The following is a 19327-nucleotide window of genomic DNA, read 5'->3' on the forward strand; positions in this document are numbered from 1 at the left end:
AAATAGCCTTTCGCTCCCTGTATTTTACCCCTGCCACCTTTAGAATTTGAAAAAGAGTATTCCAGTCAACATTGTCAAAAGCTTTCTCTAAGTCTACAAATGCTAGAAACGTAGGTTTGCCCTTCCTTAATCTAGCTTCTAAGATACGTGGTAGGGTCAGTACTGCCTCACACGTTCCAACATTTCTACGGAATCCAAACTGATCTTCCCCGAGGTTGGCTTCTACTAGTTTTTCCATTCGTCTGTAAAGAATTCGCATAAGTATTTTGCAGCTGTGACTTATTAAACTGATAGTTCAGTAATTTTCACATATGTCAATACCTGCTTTCTTTGGGATTGGAATTATTATATTCTTCTTGAAGTCTGAGGGTATTTCGCCTGTTTCATACATCTTTCTCACCAGATGGTAGAGTTTTGTCAGGACTGGCTCTCCCAAGGCCATCAGTAGTTCCAATGGAATGTTGTCTACTCCCAGGGCCTTGTTTCAACTAAGGTCTTTCAGTGCTCTGTCAAACTCTTCACGTAGTATCGTATCTCCCATTTCATCTTCATCTACATCCTCTTCCATTGCCATAGTATTGTCCTCAAGTACATCGCCCTTGTATAGACCCTCTATATACCCCTTCCACCTTTCTGCTTTCCCTTCTTTGCTTAGAACTGGGTTTCCATCAAAGCTCTTGATATTCATGCAAGTGGTTCTCTTTTCTCCAAAGGTCTCTTTAATTTTCCTGTAGACAGTATCTATCTTATCCCTAGTGAGATAAGCCTCTACATCCTTACATTTGTCCTCTAGCCATCCCTGCTTAGCCATTTTGCATTTCCTGTCGATCTCATTTTTGAGACGTTTGTATTCCTTTTTGCCTGCTTCATTTACTGCATTTTTATATTTTCTCCTTTCATCAATTAAATTCAATATTTCTTCTGTTACCCAAGGATTTCTACTAGCCCTCTTCTTTTTACCTACTTGTTCCTCTGCTGCCTTCACTACTTCATCCCTCAGAGCTACCTATTCTTCTGCTGCCTTCACTACTTCATCCCTCAGAGCTACCTATTCTTCTTCTACTGTACTTCTTTCCCCCATTCCTGTCAATTGTTCTCTTATGCTCTCCCTGAAACTCTGTACAACCTCTGGTTCTTTCAGTTTATCCAGGTCCCATCTTTTTAAATTCCCACCTTTTTGCAGTTTCTTCAGTTTTAATCTATTGGTCATAGCCAATAGATTGTGGCCAGAGCCCACATCTGCCTCTGGAAATGTCTTACAATTTAAAACCTGGTTCCTAAATCTCTGTCTTACCATTATATAATCTATCTGAAACCTGTCAGTATCTCCAGGCTTCTTCCATGTGTACAGCCTTCTTTTATGATTCTCGAACCAAGTGTTAGCTATGATTAAGTTGTGCTCTGTGCAGAATTCTACCAGGTGGCTTCCTCTTTCATTTCTTAGCCCCAATCCATATTCACCTTCTACGTTTCCTTCTCTCCCTTTTCCTACTACTGAATTCCAGTCACCCATGACTATTAAATTTTCGTCACCCTTCACTATCTGAATAACTTCTTTTATTTCATCATACATTTCTTCAATTTCTTCGTCATCTGCAGAGCTAGTTGGCATATAAACTTGTACTACTGTAGTAGGCGTGGGCTTTGTGTCTATCTTGGCCACAATAATGCGTTCACTATGCTGTTTGTAGTAGCTTACCCGCATTCCTATTTTCCTATTCATTATTAAACCTACTCCTGCATTACCCCTATTTGATTTTGTGTGTATAACCCTGTAGTCACCTGACCAGAAGTCTTGTTCCTCCTGCCACCGAACTTCACTAATTCCCACTACATCTAACTTTAACCTATCCATTTCCTTTTTTAAATCTTCTAATCTACCTGACCAATTAAGGGATCTGACATTCCACACTCCGATCCGTAGAACGCCAGTTTTCTTTCTGCTGATAACAACATCCTCTTAAGTAGTCCCCGCCCGGAGATCCGAATGGGGAACTATTTTACCTCCGGAATATTTTACCCAAGAGGACGCCATCATCATTTAATCATACAGTAAAGATGCATGCCCTTGGGAAAAATTATGGCTGTAATTTCCCCTTGCTTTCAGCCGTTTGCAGTACCAACACAGCAAGGCCGTTTTGGTTATTGTTACAAGGCCAGATCAGTTAATCATCCTGACTGTTGCTCTTGCAACTACTGAAAAGGCTGCTGCCCCGCTTCAGGAACCACACGTTTGTCTAGCCTCTCAACAGATACCCCTCCGTTGTGGTTGCACCTACAGTACGGCTATCTGTATCGCTGAGGCACGCAAGCCTCCCCACCAACGGCAAGGTCCTTGGTTCATGGGGGGAGGATTATGATTATTATCAATAATTTATTATTTTTATTCTTATAGGATCATTATGATGTTATAAGAATAAAAATAATAAATTATTGATAATATAATGTAAATGGACAGGTAAAGTCTTCTCACCAAGTGGCAACAGGAGAACACACACCCAAAAGGATTTAACTTTCACTGGTTTTTGGAGCTAGTGGCTCCTCCTCCTGGCGGAAGAGTTGATGGGGAAGAAAGAGGGCTGAAGGGAAAGGCTTGGAGAGGTTTAGGAAAAGGGCTACAAATTAGAAAAGTCACCCAGAACCCCAGGTCAGGGGAATCATACCAGATGGGATGAGAAGGAAAGACTGATTGTTGGAGACTGCATCGGATGAGATATGAAAACCTGAGAGCTTAAAGGCGTAGGATAAGGTAATATGCAAGACAGAGATTACTACTAAAACATTGTGCATGAGTTAATAAGAGTGGAAAGCTAAGTGCATTGTATGTGATAGAGGTGGCAGGGGTACGGTGAAAAATAGACAGGTCAGAAAATGAAAGACGTCGAAAACTGAAATGGAGTGAAGAAAGTAGTAGTTACTGTGAATAAATGCTGAGATAAAAGGAATTAATGTAAATCAAGGCCAGGTGGATGGTGAGAACCAGTGACATGTTGTAGTGCTAGTTCCCACCCACGGAGTTCTGAGAAACTGGTGTCTGGAGGAAGAATCCAGATGGTGTGTGTTGTTAAACAGGCACAGAGGTCATGACTGTCAGATTGTACAGCATTCTCTGCAACAGAATTTTTTGTGTTGCCTGTATACACCCTCTGCCTATGCCAATTCATCCTGACTGATAACTGATACATGCTGATGCAAAAGGTTGAACAGTGTTAACATAACAGCTGATATGACATGTTGTTTCATAGGTAGCTCTCCCTTTGATTTTATATGTTTTCCTAGTTTCAGGGGTGGAATAGGTGGTGGTAGGAGGGTGCATAGGGCAACTCTTGCACTGGGGGGGGGGGGGGGGGGGGGGGTCACAGGGGTAGGAGCCATAGGGTAGGAAGCTGAATGGAGAAGGAGCATAGGATCTGACAAGGATGTTGTGGAGATTGGGAGGGCTATGAAAAGCTATTCTAGGTGTGGTTGGCAAAATCTGACAGAATGTATCTCATTTCAGCGCATGATTTTAGGAAGTCGTGGCCTTGTCAGGATAGCTGACTGATGCTTTCAAGACCAGGATAATACTGGGTGACAATTGGTGTCCTCCAAAGTTGTTCTTTTGGAGGGATCAGCTGTACCGTGATTGAATGTAAAGGCCCGGAAAACATGCTTTTGAACTATGCTAGTGGGATAATTATGTCAAGTGAAGGTGGAAGTGAGAGTGGTTGTGTATTGCTGTAGAGTGTCTGCATCCGAACAAAAGATATGGTTGCTTCGAATGCCAATGCTGTATGGGAGGGAATGTTTGACATGGGAAGGATGGCAACTGTCAGAATACAAGTCCTGTCATCTGTTAGTGGGTTTGATGTGGACGGAAGTTTGTAGCTGGCTTTTGGTGAGAATGAGGAAAGTGGCATGGGAGAAGGTATTTAGAGATTCCAGGAATTTTAACAGGTCAGTCTTGCGAGTCCATACAGCAAAGGTGTCATCAGTATATCAAACCAAACCAGGGGCTGAAGATCTATGGATCCCAGGAAAACCCTCTCCAAGTGACCCATGAAAAGGTAGGCATAGGAAGGAGCCATCCTGTTTCCCATAGCCGTACCCCTGATCTGTATGTATATGATGCCCCTCAGAGGTGAAGTAATTGTTGGTAAGTATAAATTTGATGAAGGTGAGCAAGAGGGATGTTGTAGGCTTGGAATCAAATGGGGGTTGACTGAGAGAGTTTTTAGCAGCAGACAGAGCATGCACATGGGGATGTTGGAATAGGAGGAGATGGTATCAATGGTGACAAGCAAGGTATGTGGTGGGAGTGAGACAGGCACAGATTACAGTCAGTCTAGGAAGTGGTTGGAATCATTAATATAGGAGAGAAGTATCTGTCCTAAGGATTGCAGGTGTTGATTAACTAAGGGAGATATACGTTCGGTGGGTGCTTTGAAGCTAGCAACTATAGAATGACCAGGTTGATTGGGTGTGTGGATCTTAGGAAGAAGGTAAAAGGTGTTGGTGCATCATTTGGTTGGGGTATGAAGTTCTATGGATTGAGGTGTAAGTTGTTGTGAGGGGCCTGAGGTTTTTAGGAGGGACTGCAGGTCAGTTTGAATCACAGGGATGGGATCTTGATGGCAGATGCTGTATGAGGAGGTGTCAGGCAGCTAGCATTGACCTTAACTAACATACTCCTGTTGGTCAGGTGCCACAGTGGCAGATCCCTTGTCTGCTGGGAGGATAATAGTCATCAGCTTTTAGGGAATGTAGAGCCTGGAGTTCTGCAGAGGACAGTTTAGAGTCATGTTATAGGAACCTGAAGGAAGGTTGTGAAACAATGTTGGATGTGAGGAATTCTTGGAAGGCTTATAGGATGATTCTGAGGTAGTGGTGATGGATAAAGTTGGGATTGTGGAACTGTTCAAGGGAGGGTTCAATGCCAGGTTTGCTGTTGGACAGGGAATGGGTTGCAAAATATTTCCAGTTAATGTTATGTGTAAAGGAAAGTAGGTCCTTCATCAAAGCAGCATGGTTAAATGTAGGTTTAGAGCTGAAAGTGAGACCCTTGAGTAATACAGATAATTCAGGGGGAGGGAAGGTTCTTGGGACGAAAGGTTGAGAACACTGCACTGTTGTGACTGGTTCTTGTGATTGAATTATTACAGGTCTGGGAGGCAGTGGTGAAGGCTGTGTGATGTTAAGGGGGTTGGCCAAGCTTGGTTTGTAGGAGAGGAGTGGTTGTTGATGGTGTGGATATTTGGGGATTTGCAGAGGGAGCGGAAGGGAAACACCATTGTTGACATAGTTTAGGAGAAGGTGGGATAGCTTTTTGAGCAGAAGTCTGGCATGTTGTTGCAGTCTGTAGTTGGCTTGGCAGATGATACCATCCAGAGAAACAAGAGGGCAACTAACTGTAGGATCTTGTAGAAGATTTCCTAGATCATCTGAAATCTGTGCCTGTTCCACTCCCACCACACATGTTGCTCGTCACCATTCATGCCATCTCCCTCTCTCAGTACCAACATCCCCAATGTACATGGTCTGTCTGCCACTGAAAATTTCCTCAGTTAATGCCCATCTGATTCCAAGCCTATGACATCCTTCACTCTCACCTTAATCAACTTTGTACTTACCAACAATTACTTCAGCTCTGAGGGGCAGACTTACAAACAGATCAGAGATATGGCCATGGGAAACAGGATGGCTCCTTCCTACACCAACCTTTCCATTGGTCACTTGAAGAGAGCTTTCGTTGGATCCATAAATCTTCAGCCCCTGGATTGGTTTTAGATACACTGATGATGTCTTTGCTGTATGGACTCACAGTTAGGCTGGCCTGTTAACATTTCTGGAATCTCTAAGTATCTTCTCCCAATTAAATTCACATTTTCCTACTCGGAGTCCCATGTTACTTTCCTTGATGTTGATCTCATCCCCACCAAAGGCTGGCTACAAACTTCCGTCCACATCAAACCCACCAACAGACGACAGTACTTACATTTTGACAGTTGCCGTCTTTTCCATGTCGAACATTCCGTCCCCTACAGCATTGGCATTCGAAGAAAATATATTTGTTCGGGTGCACTCTCTTTACAGCAATACACTACCACTCTTCACTTCAACCTTCACTTGACATAATTATCCCACTAGCATAGTTCTAAAGCACATTTCCCAGGCCATCACGTCCAATCATTGTACTGCTGATCCCTCCAAAAAAAAACAACTTCAGAGCACACCACTTGTCACCCAGTATTGTCCTGGTCTTGAATGTATCAATCAGCTACTTTGACAAGGCCATAACTTCCTAAAATCATGCACTGAAATGAGATCCATTCTGTCTGAAATTTTGCCCACCACACCTAGAATAGCTTTTCGTAGCCCTCTCAATCTCCGCAATATACTTGTCAGACTCTCCTCCACCCCTCTCCCTACCCTATGGCTCCTACCCCTTGACAAACCCCCGGTGGAAGACTTAACCTATGCACCCTCCTCCTACTACCTATTCCAGCCCTGAAGCTGCCAAAACACACAAAATCAAAGGGAGAGCCACCATGACAAATGTCGTATACCAGCTGTTATGTTAACAATGTTCAGCCTTTTATAATGGCACAACTACCATCCAGTTCTCAGTCAGGGTAAATGGGTATATGCAACACACAATATTCTGTTATAAAGCATGCTGTACATGACAGTCATGACCTCGGTGCCTGTTTCATCACACACATCATCTGGATTCTTCCTCCAGACACCACTTTCTCAGAACTTCACAGGTGGGAACTAGCACTACAACATGTCCTTGGTTCTCGCTACCCATCTAGCCTTAATTTATGTTAATTCCTTCCGTCTCAGCATTTTTTCACAGTAACTACTCCTTTCTTCACTCCATTTCAGTTTTCGAAATCTTTCATTTTCTGACTTTACTTTTTGGTGTCCCCCCTGCCACCTCTGTTACATGTAATGCACTTACCTTTCCACTCTTATTAACTCAGGCGCGATGTTTTGGTAGTAAACTCTGTCTTGCATATTACCCTGTCTTTCAGCTTCAAGCTCTCAGGTTTTCAAATCTTGTCTGGTGCAGTCCCCAACAATCAGTTTTTCCTTCTCATCCCATTTGGTAGGTCTTCCCTGACCCGGGGTTCTGGGTGACTTTTCTAAACTGTAGCCCTTTCTCTAAACCTCTCCAGTTATTTTCCTTCAACCCTGTTCTTTCCCCTTCAACTCTTCCACGAGGAGGAGGAGCCACTGGCTCCAAAAGCTTGTGAAAGTTAAATCGTTTTGTGTGTGTGTGTGTGTGTGTGTGTGTGTGTGTGTTTGTGTGTGTGTGTGTGTCTGTGGTCCGAGCCACCAGAGATAAGGCTGTGACTGAAATCTAACGAATAAGTACTTAAATTGTTGATATTCCAACCAGGGGTTTCCATTGTTTGAAAAACAGAAATTAGTTTTTTTTTTTGCACTACATTAGTCATACAAAATTACTTAACACTTTGGGCCCTGAGCCATAGCGCATGAAGTTCTACCACAAGGCCTAGCTGTTTTTGCGTATTTTAATTTACTACAACTATTAAATGGTTTCTGTTATAGTAATGGCATTACCCTTATTGAAAAGCCTGAACTTTCTGGTTTGAAGCTATGTGTAATACTTCATTCTTTGAATTAATATTTGCTTTCATGAAACTTTCAATTATAGCGTTCTTTTTGAAAAGAGAAAAAATTGGTGAAGGATATATGCACTTAATGCTCAGAAGGAAAACTACATAATTTTAAACCAGAATTTTAATAATTATTTATACTGCTTGTTTTATATACAGTAATCTCCTTTGGCTTTATTTTTAAGATGCAATTTTGGTCTTTGTATGATAAATTTTGAAGCACGGTAGTTTGTACAATGCCACTTTGCATTCACTACACTGGTAGCTTGTGGCTTTGCTCCACACTTTCCCAGTAAGCTTTTTGCCTCTCAGAGAACACACTAAACATTGTTTTTGTTTCTCTTTCTTGCCTATTTCTTTTCCAGAAAATGGTTTCCAGTTAATAGTCTGGAGAGTCCCGATGTACCAGGTTGTGGTTAGAGATCTCTGCTGCCTGCAAGACCTGCACAGATAGTTGTCATAAACTGTGATGATGTGAGGCATTTTCCAGTTACCTTGTCGTAAAATATACTTGAATTCATCTCCACCATTAGTATTATGTGGAATGACAACTTTCTCCACCACATCACAATTCGATGCTCAAAAGCCCCATATGATTGTTATTGGTCTGATAAGTCAACACCCAATTTGTTTTTATTATAGCCCACTACACAGGCTGGTTTTGACTTCTCTCTGCCTCTCTTATCAACAAAAGTCACAGTCTCTGCAGTGTGCCTTGTACTTATCATGTACACATTTCTTTTGTCCTTCTAACAGAATGCCAAGATATTTCCTTTATGCCTAAAAATTAGTTCACCTCGCTGAAGTTTCGGATCTTTTATAGCAGGAGGTAATCCCTGTCTAGATTTTCTTGTAGTTCCCAGAAGAGCAGTTTTTGCAGCTTCCAGTTCTGAAGCAAGGACTAAGCTGGCGTAGAATCAGTCTGTAAACAAAGTGTAACCTTTTCCTGGCAGATTGCCAAGGAATGTTTTTACGAGTGTCACTGTGCGAGACCTCTCACTTGCATAAACAGAAAAATTCAAGACATAACCTGTTTCTGACTCTGACAACATGTACAGTTTTATACCATATTTATTTGACTTTTGTGGCACGTACTGCTTGAAATACACATGGCCATGAAATTTGCACATGCCTTCATCAATTGTAATGTTTTGAAAGGGTGTATATGCTCGTGAGAAATTAGCGGACACCATATCCAGGAGGGGTCTCACCTTGTGCAGTGGGTCATAGCCAGCTTCTCCTTTCTTATTAGCAAATGAATTGTCACCGATGTGAAAGTTTCTCAAAATAGAAATAAACCTGTCACAGCTCAGGATGTTTGGACAGAAAGTACATGACACAACAGGATCCTTGGACCAGTGCTGTCATATACGGGGTCTCACACTTGCACACATATGGACTGCAATTGCTAGAAACTTTCTTATTTCTATGAGAGTAACTCCTTTCCACTTTGATAGTGAGCAGGTAGGGGAAAGGGAATTTGTGCATCATAATTTCCTTATGCTTTGTTGTGCATACAGATTAGTTTGCTGCTTTATATGATTCACCATACTGTCTGTAAGTAAAAACAAAAAGAAGTCTAGAGGTGTGCTGTTCTGGTCTAAACTGGTAAGATTGCACTTTCCAGAGTGTCCTGAGAATGGATAGATCTTTGGCACATGATCAGTAGGCATTCAGCCTTTATCAAAATCGGTACAGCATGAAGTTCTCGGTCTCTCACTCACCTTTGGTTGACCACGCACTTCGGGTGTGGTATCGGCAGGAACAATGGCAATACATGCTTCTGAAGAATTTGGATGCTCGCTCTCCTCGTCTGACTCTACTATAAAAGTAGTATTTGCAAATAAAATCACTTACTATTGCAGTTACATATTGAAACCTCTTTCAGTTGAAATCTGAATAAAAAATATTGTGTGTTTTGTTATCATCAGAATCGAGCAAATAATCATCCTCCAAAAAATCAACATCACTTTCTTCAAACTCGCGTGATAACTCAAGAGATGCAACTGAGCACTTGCAAAGCCTCACAAAAAAAAGGAGTGGTTCTCCCTTGTCCACCATTTAGCACCATTTATCATCAAATACTTCAACTATAACCTCTGCTGTGCCTCACAGACCATTGGAAGCCCTACGAACATGTAAAGGAAGGCCGGCCGAAGTGACCGTGCGGTTAAAGGCGCTGCAGTCTGGAACCGCAAGACCGCTACGGTCGCAGGTTCGAATCCTGCCTCGGGCATGGATGTTTGTGATGTCCTTAGGTTAGTTAGGTTTAACTAGTTCTAAGTTCTAGGGGACTAATGACCACAGCAGTTGAGTCCCATAGTGCTCAGAGCCATTTGCCATTTGTAAAGGAAGGAAGGGGAAGTTCGAGCACACGTGCCCATAAAATTACGGGTGTCGGATTTTCGGGCTGGTCAGGCACGCCCGTATTTTTTAGGGGCGTTGGCTCCTAAGTGTTAATATAGATTAAAAAATCTACTCACAAAGTGGCGGCAGAACACACATATAAAAGATGGTTGTAATTGGCAAGTTTTTGGAGCCAGTGACTCCTCCTTCAGGCAGAAGGGTTGAATAGGAAGGAAGAAGGGTGAAGGAAAAGGAGTGGAGAGGTCTAGGAAAAGTGGTCGATTTTGGGAAAGTCACCCGGAACTCTGGGTCAGTGGAGACTTACCATACAGGATGAGAAGGAAAGTCTTTCCTTTGTGACCAACAGTGGAATTGTTTTGAACAATTCTTCATATTCACATTTATAGATTAGCAAAAAAATTATCTTCCAGCCACAGTACAACCAGCCCAAAGTTTTTGCAAAGCAATATATACATCAGAACTGTTGTCAAAATTATGAAATAGTCAAAGCTACAGAGTACATCTGCTCTTGGTGGGTTTCACTGGCAGAACTTCTAATGCAGAGACAGAGATGAATGATGATACTAACACCACCATAGCAGATAGAACCACAAGTGTCAGTGATAAAAATAGTTCAAAAATAGGAAGAAGAAAATCAGACAAATCAAAAATATTATTACACACTTCACTCTGCATGAGATTTTAGTGGATTAAAGAAGAGAGATAAGATCTGGATGATTGATCTACATAAATATGAATGAGTATAGGAAAAATATAATGCACTTACATCTTATTGAAATGGCTAAGTAACCAATCTGAAGAAACTGTTTGGTGCAGATAACTACATATGTTGAGACTATGACATTTGTTGTAAGGCTCCTTCTTTGACAACACAGCTTTTACTAAGCACAAATTATGTAGAAATAAATCACATAAAATAATAGTACCTGACTCTTGTGGAAATAGGCAAAATGAAAAATTTCTGGAAGTTAATACTTCTTTGCCAATACAACACACTGCACATTTGTTGCATAATTCGCACATTAGTACAGTTGAACACCATTTGGTGGTTTGACTCGGAAGTACTCAAATGTGAACCACACTCTCGGTGCATCCATAGTTTCGTTCATTGAAAATACAACTTTTGATTGAATGATAAGGGAAGACAGTACTGCATTAAGCAGACTGACAAGTCTGTGTGCTAGACAACATTGATGGCAGTTAACAACAAAATCCAAGTCACTATCCAGGAAAAAGACCATGTAGCCCAGGGTCATCGTCAATAGGTAAAACAGAGAAATTGTTAGGAATGCCAGATGGTTGTGACAAGAGGGTCTGTGCTGGTCCACAGCAGCCCTTAAATTTGCCATGGGTGTTTTTGCCACATGATCTGGTGTTGGCAGATGTACCCTTCCATGCCACACCTAGAGATCCCGATATATGCATAATTATATTGACTGAGTTGTTAATAGGTGCACCAAGATTACAATAATATTGACTTACCAGATCATGTAGTAGCTGATCAATCATCAAATGAAGTTTCATGACAGATCCAGTTGAAACTGATGAATAAGCTCAAATGAATGACAGCTACATCAAAGGGACAACCACCTCAGACAAACATAATTCAAGAGACTCACCAACATGTTATTGAACGTATGTGAAGCTATACTTGTCCAGAGATAAGTACTGTTGCGACCTTAAAAGAATGTGTCTTATTTGAGTGTTTATTGTTTGAACTGATTTGCGTGAAGTGTAAGTTAAAATGTAAATGCCTGCACCCTCCAGCAGACAAAACAAACAAGCTATTTTTACAAGATAACAATTATTGAACTATATGAAATAAAATTGTCATAACTTCTGAATGGTTTGTGTTAGGACATTCAAACTGCATGGTTAGCTGCAGGACATAATGAGAATTAGTATATGTTGTATGGTCTTGTTTAGCAATGAAGCCCACTTTCATTTAGATGAGTTCGTCAGTAAGCAAAATTAGTGCATTTTGGGGACTGAGAATCCACATTTCATGGTCGGGAAGTCTCTTCACCCTCAACGGATGATAGTGTGGTGTGCAATGTCCAGTCATGGAATAATGGGCATGATGTTCCTTGATGGCACAGTGACTACCGAATGGTATGTGAAGGTTTTGGAATCGATTTCATCCCCATTAGCCAAATTTACTCTTAATTTCAACAAGATGCGGTTCATGCTGATGGAGCTCGATCCACATCAAAGCAGGAGAGTGTTTGATGTTCTGGAGGAGCACTTTGGGGACCATTTTCTGGCTCTGGGGTACCCAGAGGGCACTGGCATGGGCCTTGATTGGCCACTATACTTTACGGATCTGAACACATGCTATGTCTTTTTGTGGGCTATGTTACAGACATGGTGTACAGCAATAAGCCCAAAACCATTACTGAGCTGAAAACAACCATTCAGAAGGTCACTGACAGCATTGATGTTCCACACTTTAGTGGGTCGTGCAGAATTTTGCTATCCGTCTGCGCCACATCACCGCATATGGAACATGTCGTAACCTAAATCTGAATATCTGTAGTGACGTTTACATGTTGAATAAAGTGTGTGCACACTGTAGTTTGTAACTAATTTACATTTTTTTTTTCATATAGTTCAATAATTGTCAAATTGTATGCAAAATATTGTACTGTTGCCCGTGTGTGTGTGCAATAACATTGAGTACTGGAAAACTAAGCAATTGACTGTTACAACACAAACTTTCCATGTAGTTCCTTATTTGCTCTGGTGGTCATGATCATGAGGCACAGGATGGGTGAAAAAAGTGGCCCAGCAAATACTTAAAAAGGACTGACTTGGAAATGACTCTTGTTAATGAACAGGAGAACTGCTCACCACAGAAAGTGCTGGACCATGCTTTTGATGCATCTGTCAGTTGCTGTCTCACGTATGTCTCTACATGTCTTCTGCATACTCTGTACCAAGTACTTCCCTGTGCCATTATGATTGAGTGCAAGACAGGAACAGATACTTTTAGTGACTTGGGGAACACATGAAGAATGGTGTTTATGATTAAGAAAGAGGCTTTGTAGTCAAGTCTAATGCAAATCACAGTTTGTGAAAAACATATGCAGAACTTAAAGTATTTATATTTATGGCATCTGCAGCTGTTGAAAGGGAGGATATGAAGAATTTTGCTGACAGCTGGTAAAATTCATGGTTTATTGATACATAATGGTTTTGCGGCCTAAAGCTGATCATCATGTGCAAAGATGATGCAGTTTAAGGCCACAAGACTGGTTGAGTATCGACAAAAACAAGAATTTTACCAGTTGTCAGCAGAGTTTTTCTTATTATGTGTGCAGAACTGTTTGGTCGAGTTTGACTGAAAGTGTTCCAACAAAACCTCCAGCACAGCATGCAGTGCAAAACTTAATAGCTACATGTGCTCTGTAGTGAATAAAAACCATAACTATTTGAAAGCCTGCTTACACCCTGTTTGTCTACCCTCTTCAATAGTATTGCTATGCAGTGTAGTATCTGCCTCAGATGGGGCTGATGGAGGATATTTGAAAAATCCGAAGAAGGGCATCTAGTTCTGTATTATCGTGAAATAAGGGAGAGTGTGCCATGGATACAACATGCAAATTGGAGTGGCAATCACTCAAACAAAGGCATTTTTTGTTGTGGCAGTATGTTCTCATGAAATTGCAATCACCAACTTTCTCCTCCATTTTTTTAAAAAAAAGTTGTTGGTGCTCACGTCCATAGGGAGAAGTGAACATTGTAATAAAATAAGAGAAATCGGTGCTTTTCTAGAAGGATTTAAGTGCTTTTCTAGAAGGATTTAAGTGCTTTTCTAGAAGGATTTAAGTGCTTTTCTAGAAAGATTTAAGTGCTTTTCTAGAAAGATTTAAGTGCTTGTTTCTCCCACATGCTGTTTGGCAATGGAATGTTAGAGAAATAGCTTGAAGGTGGTTTAATGAACCCTCTACCATGCACTCAATTGTGAATTGGAGTAATCATCTAGATGTGGAAATGAGTTCGAACACCAGAAATCACTCCTGTGAAAGCAAGCCTAGAATGTAGTCCACCAGAATCTCAACACTATTTATGTGTGCAAGTGGTAATTAAGAAATAATCACGTCAAAACATTATCAAAAAAGACCTGCATCTGTATCCTTAGAAACATACTGTTGTGCACGAGTTAAAGCACCCAAAGGAACTTTGGCATGTTGAGTTCTGCCAGTGGTTTGTGAGTGGAGTCAGCAATTTTGGATCTGTTTCTCATTTCTTCAGATGAGGTGTGGTTAAGCCTTTTAGTGTTTGTGAAATCACAGAATTTGCACTATTATTCATCAGAAAATATCCATCAGGGCTTAACGGAGCTATTGTATAACCTCAAGATTGGTGTTTGGCGCACAATTTCTGGTGTTTGCATTGTAACATGGTTTTTTCAATGAACTGTTAATGTTAACCATTATGTGCAGAAACTGTTAAATCCATAGCACATCAACTCACAGAAGGTGGATGACTGTATAGATATTTCCAGTGATATGGAGGAACAGTGCGCACTGCCTTGGTGACAACTGTGTCGTGTGCCTGAGGTGTTCGGTGAGGAGAGGACAGTCAGCGAACGCAGTACAACTTCCTGGCCACCTAGATCACCTGATCTCCTTGCGACACCTGTGGGGTGAATTGAAAGCTCAGGTGTACTCAGATAAGCCTCACACACATGAACAGTTACAGCAAAAAATTGAAAACAGAGTTACTGCTGCCCCTCGGGCAGAGTAACTAGGCATGTCTCCAGTTTCCTACATTGAGCACAGTGCTGAATAATTCTCAGAGGTGGTCATTTCCAGCATTTTCTATGATTTTCATTAACAAGGGAGGACATTTTAGCCATGTTACAGTATGTTATAAGTTAAAATTTTAGATATACTGTGTTTGTGATTTGTCTGGCTCTAGATATCATTCAAATTGTCTATCAGAACAGTTAAGTGTAAACATTATGTGAAGTAGAACATTTGCTTAAGCAAATAGTAGCAGCAGGATCTGTGGAAACTTGGGTGGAAGTTTCTATTGAGTTGTGAGAAATCACTAAAATTTTTGGAATTGGAAGGTAGTAATTAGTAAAGGAAATAGGTATGGGAAGAAAATGTTATTAAAATCCTTGAAGGAGTGTATAGTACAATGAGTCTGTGGTAACATTCAATTATAATTGCTAAATTGAAGTGACGTAATGGTAATGTGCAAAGACATACAGTGGAGAGAAATAATTACTAAAATTTTAAGTAATTTAAATATAGATTAAAGTAGGTAAAAAGAGACACTAATTGGAAAGTATGGAGATAGAAAAGTGGAGAATAAAAAAATAAAACACTGAGAAGTGTAGAAAAACAAAGCTAAAAGAAGGCTAAGAGGAAGAGCACAACTAAAAAATAGATATAGGATGGGTGATTTTTTGAGTTGAGGGAGGAGTAGGGCAGATAAGAGACATAAAACTGTGGGTGTCAGTTGAGATCTGTCAAGAGTATTTGCTGTATGACCATGCATAGCATGAAGGTTTTCATATTGAGAATGCATGTAAAAATTATTTGAATGGTGTGGTGAGCTAATACAAACAGTAAAAGGATAATGCCCATCACTAAGGTTCATATTTTATCAATTTTTTCTTTATAAGGATTTGTTGATAGTAAATACAAATTTAGATTGCTAGTTAGAAACTGTTTGGTCAGTGATGAATTGCTCTGTTCTGTTTGGTTATTCTCCAATAATTAATTAGCAAATGCCACATATTGTATTATCATAACAATTTCAGTATGTTTTTTAGGAGTTAAGTAACTTAGGTTGCTAAAGGAACTAATAGCTGAATGACATTATCACTGATTTGGCATTTTGTTCTGTTCCAAGCTATTCTTGTTTTACAGAACTGACGAGATAGTTGAACAGTCGGAGATGAATTTGCAACCAAATGCAGAGGCTCCATCCTTCCTTGGAGTTTTGATGAATGTTGGAGTTAACAACAGTGGTGGTAGTGAAGCATGTGATCTGAATGATTCGGGGCTGTCACAAGCTTCAAGCAATGTTTCAGTTAGTTCCTTATCAGCTGAAGAAGAAGAAGAGCTAAAATTTGATACTCCTAATAGATCTGAAACACACCATGCAGATGGCTGTAGACAAGAACACCATGCTATGAAGAGGTAATTTTTCTTTGCATTTGGATGTTGTGGAAGTATTTAACTGTATAAAGTACCTATGTTGTTTCACTACCAATTTACAGGAGTGGGTGGCAACGAGAAGAAATAACAACGTTAGATGCAGCAGATGTCACCTTGAATGGTGCATTGCTCCGCATTGCAGTTCCTAACAGTGACACTGAAGCACTACAAGCTGGTGACTCAAGTGTATCACAGGCTTCAAGTAGTGCATCAATTAGTTCAAATACTGCTGTTCCACGTAGTTTCTCTGATGGACCTCTAGTCAAGAGGCGAAAATTTGACTCAGGGAATTCAAGTACAGCTGAAGATCTTCAGGAAGATGAAGAGACATGCAGATCACAGGAGAGTCCCAGAATTAATGTTCAAGCAGTCACTGTTTTGAATGTACAAAATGTGGTAAATTATAATATTCAAAATATTTCTAATACTCCTTGAAGTGGAAAACTTCTAATAAGTCATTTGTGATATTTTTTTGTAGATTTGACTGAATTACACTTCTGTTTTATTATTCTTTAATGTTTCCTTTATTTTAAGTAAGCGTGTTAGTGATCTTGAGATGCTCTGTATTTTAAATTATTTTGCAAACATATTGGCTTTGAAAAGGAATTCCATCTAAAGATGCATCCAAATTTTTCTAGTTCTGGACACAGTAGTAGCATCAAAAAGATTATTTGATGAATTTGGCCTATTCACTAAATAGTTGTCATAATTATTTATAGAAACTATGATTTACAGCAGTGAGAGTGTCAAAATTAAGATAAGGTGCTACTCATAAATTAATTACTGGGCATTAAAACTAAAAGGCTCAAGTTAGCATAAAGAAATATTGAGTTGACTAATCATTGATACAAAAATTATTTTAAATGAGTTAATTGATCAACTCTTGCATGCATTGATGTAATGTTGGTTCTTAATTTTTGGCCAGTACTCTCTCTCTTTTGGTATTTGATGACAAAGGTGTTACCACATAATCTGTTTCATGACAACACCTGTGTGGATGGATTTATGCTCAGTAGCTGTGGTTATATTAGTATTGTTAGCTACATTTTATTTGCAATTGTACATACTTGCCTCTCTGTATCATGAACGGTACTGGTAGCTGTAAGGATTTTGTGTTATCAGTAGATGACAGAATACATTCTGCCCTTCAGTAAGTTGTCAGTGTCTCTCTTGTGTAATATATTTCTTGATTTGTATTACAGAATGCTATTTCATATATATATTAATTAATCTCAAAAGATTATATTACAAAAGACTGCTAAATAATTGTTAGGTGCAGGTTGTACTTCTCAGTACCCAAAAGTTCTTCCCAAACTAGTAGGTATTTATCTTTGTACATTACTATTATGAGGCAATTCTTTAAAGTTGGTGCAATATGTTTTGTCTTATTTTCTATTGTAAAATTATAAACAGACAGAATGATTGGGCAGTAGAAGCATTCAGGAAGCAATTGCGAATTACCATTGACTGACACATTTTAAAGTAGAAAATCTTTCATCTCACTCAATCTTGCAGCAGGTGGGTCCTTATCATTTGGTCATATTGATGTGCTGCTCCTTTCCATATTTCCACAATCTATTCTTCTTGCCACCCAGAAGAAGGAACTAACAATTACAAAAACTAAGTACAGTTCTTCAATGTCTTAATGTATCTCTCAACAGTACTTGGAATTTAGCTTTCTGAAGGTATTTATTATCTAATCATTCTGTCTTCCTGTAATTTTACAATTATCTCAAGTGAATTTTTGTTTTGTTATTTATTACTGTAACATACTGATGGGAAGGAGCGAGCTTTATTTTGTGTGCATACTGAAGTAGATTAAAGAAATGAAAAAAAGTTATTACTTTTTCTTGGCATGAATAGAACATAGGTGAGCTAAAATAACCAACGTTAATTTATCATTACCATCAGGAACTAATACAAAATGCTGCACTTTGAACTGAGGTTATACAGTACAGAGCAAGTACTGATTATAAGACTATTTCATAAGGATCGGTTTTAATCATTGAACAAAGAAGCACAATAGTGCCACCAGATGAAAGAATAATTAGAAGTATTTACACTGACCTGAGATGCATGTGATGCTGGTCTCATGAGTAATAAAACGTATCTCTATGGTAGTCAGTCCACTCAAGCAGGCCTGGTGTAATGTTCATGAGTATGGTGATGTGCCTTTAAAATTCTGACCAGTAATTGATAATTTGAGGGCTATAAACTTTGTTTTTCAACACACTTCAGAAAAACAAATTGTATGTCAGTGAAGGGTTTGACCCTCCACAGTAGGTAAACACCTTCTGATCTGCAACTTGTTGTTGTTGTGGTCTTCACTCCGGAGACTGGTTTGATGCAGCTTTCCAAGTTACTCTACCCTGTGCAAGCTTCTTCATCTCCAAGTAACATCCTTCTGAATTTGCTGAGTGTATTCATCTCGTGGTCTCCCTCTATGATTTTTACCCTCCACACTGCCCTCCAATACTAAATTGGTGATCACTTGATGCCTCAGAACATGTCTTATCAACCGATCCCTTCTTGTAGTCAATTTGCGCCACAGATTCCTCTTCTCCCCAATTCTATTCAGTACCTCCTCATTAATTATGTGATCTACCCATCTAATCTTCAGTATTCTTCTGTAGCACCACATTCCGAAAGCTTCTATTCTCTTCTTGTCTAAACTATTTATCATCCATGATTCACTTCCATACATGGCTACACTCCATACAAATACTTTCAGAAACAACTTCCTGACACTTAAATCTATATTCAATGTTAACAAATTTCTCTTCTTCAGAAACGCTTTCCTTGCCATTGCCAGTCTACATTTTATATCCTCTCTACTTTGACCATCATCAGTTATTTTGCTCCCCAAATAGCAAAACTCATCTACTATTTTAAGTGTCTCATTTCGTAATCTAATTCCCTCAGCATCACCCAACTTAATTTGACTATATTCCATTATCATCATTTTGCTTTTGTTGATGTTCATCTACATCCTCCTATAAAGACACTGTCAATTCCGTTCAACAGCTCTTCCAGGTCCTTTGCTGTCTGACAGAATTACAGTGTCATTGGCAAACATCAAAGTTTTTATTTCTTCTCCGTGGATTTTAATTCCTATTCCTGACTTTTCTTTTGTTTCCTCAATATAGAGATGAACAACAT

At 39.7% G+C, this 19327-nt stretch overlaps 1 protein-coding gene across 1 annotated transcript in view; it reads left to right on the forward strand.

Moving 5' to 3' along the window:
• The window catches only part of LOC126481456 (uncharacterized), a 156640-nt gene extending 138687 nt beyond the window's left edge, over nucleotides 1-17953 (forward strand). Inside the window, exons 12-13 of the mRNA XM_050105227.1 lie at nucleotides 15878-16150; nucleotides 16231-17953. Coding sequence (XP_049961184.1) covers nucleotides 15878-16150; nucleotides 16231-16603 — 646 coding nt within the window. The 3' untranslated portion in view covers nucleotides 16604-17953. The remainder of the gene's footprint in view (nucleotides 1-15877; nucleotides 16151-16230) is intronic.
• The last annotated feature ends 1374 nt before the right edge of the window (nucleotides 17954-19327 follow it).

The sequence above is a fragment of the Schistocerca serialis genome, chromosome 5 (assembly GCF_023864345.2).
Source record: "Schistocerca serialis cubense isolate TAMUIC-IGC-003099 chromosome 5, iqSchSeri2.2, whole genome shotgun sequence".
NCBI lineage: Eukaryota > Metazoa > Arthropoda > Insecta > Orthoptera > Acrididae > Schistocerca > Schistocerca serialis.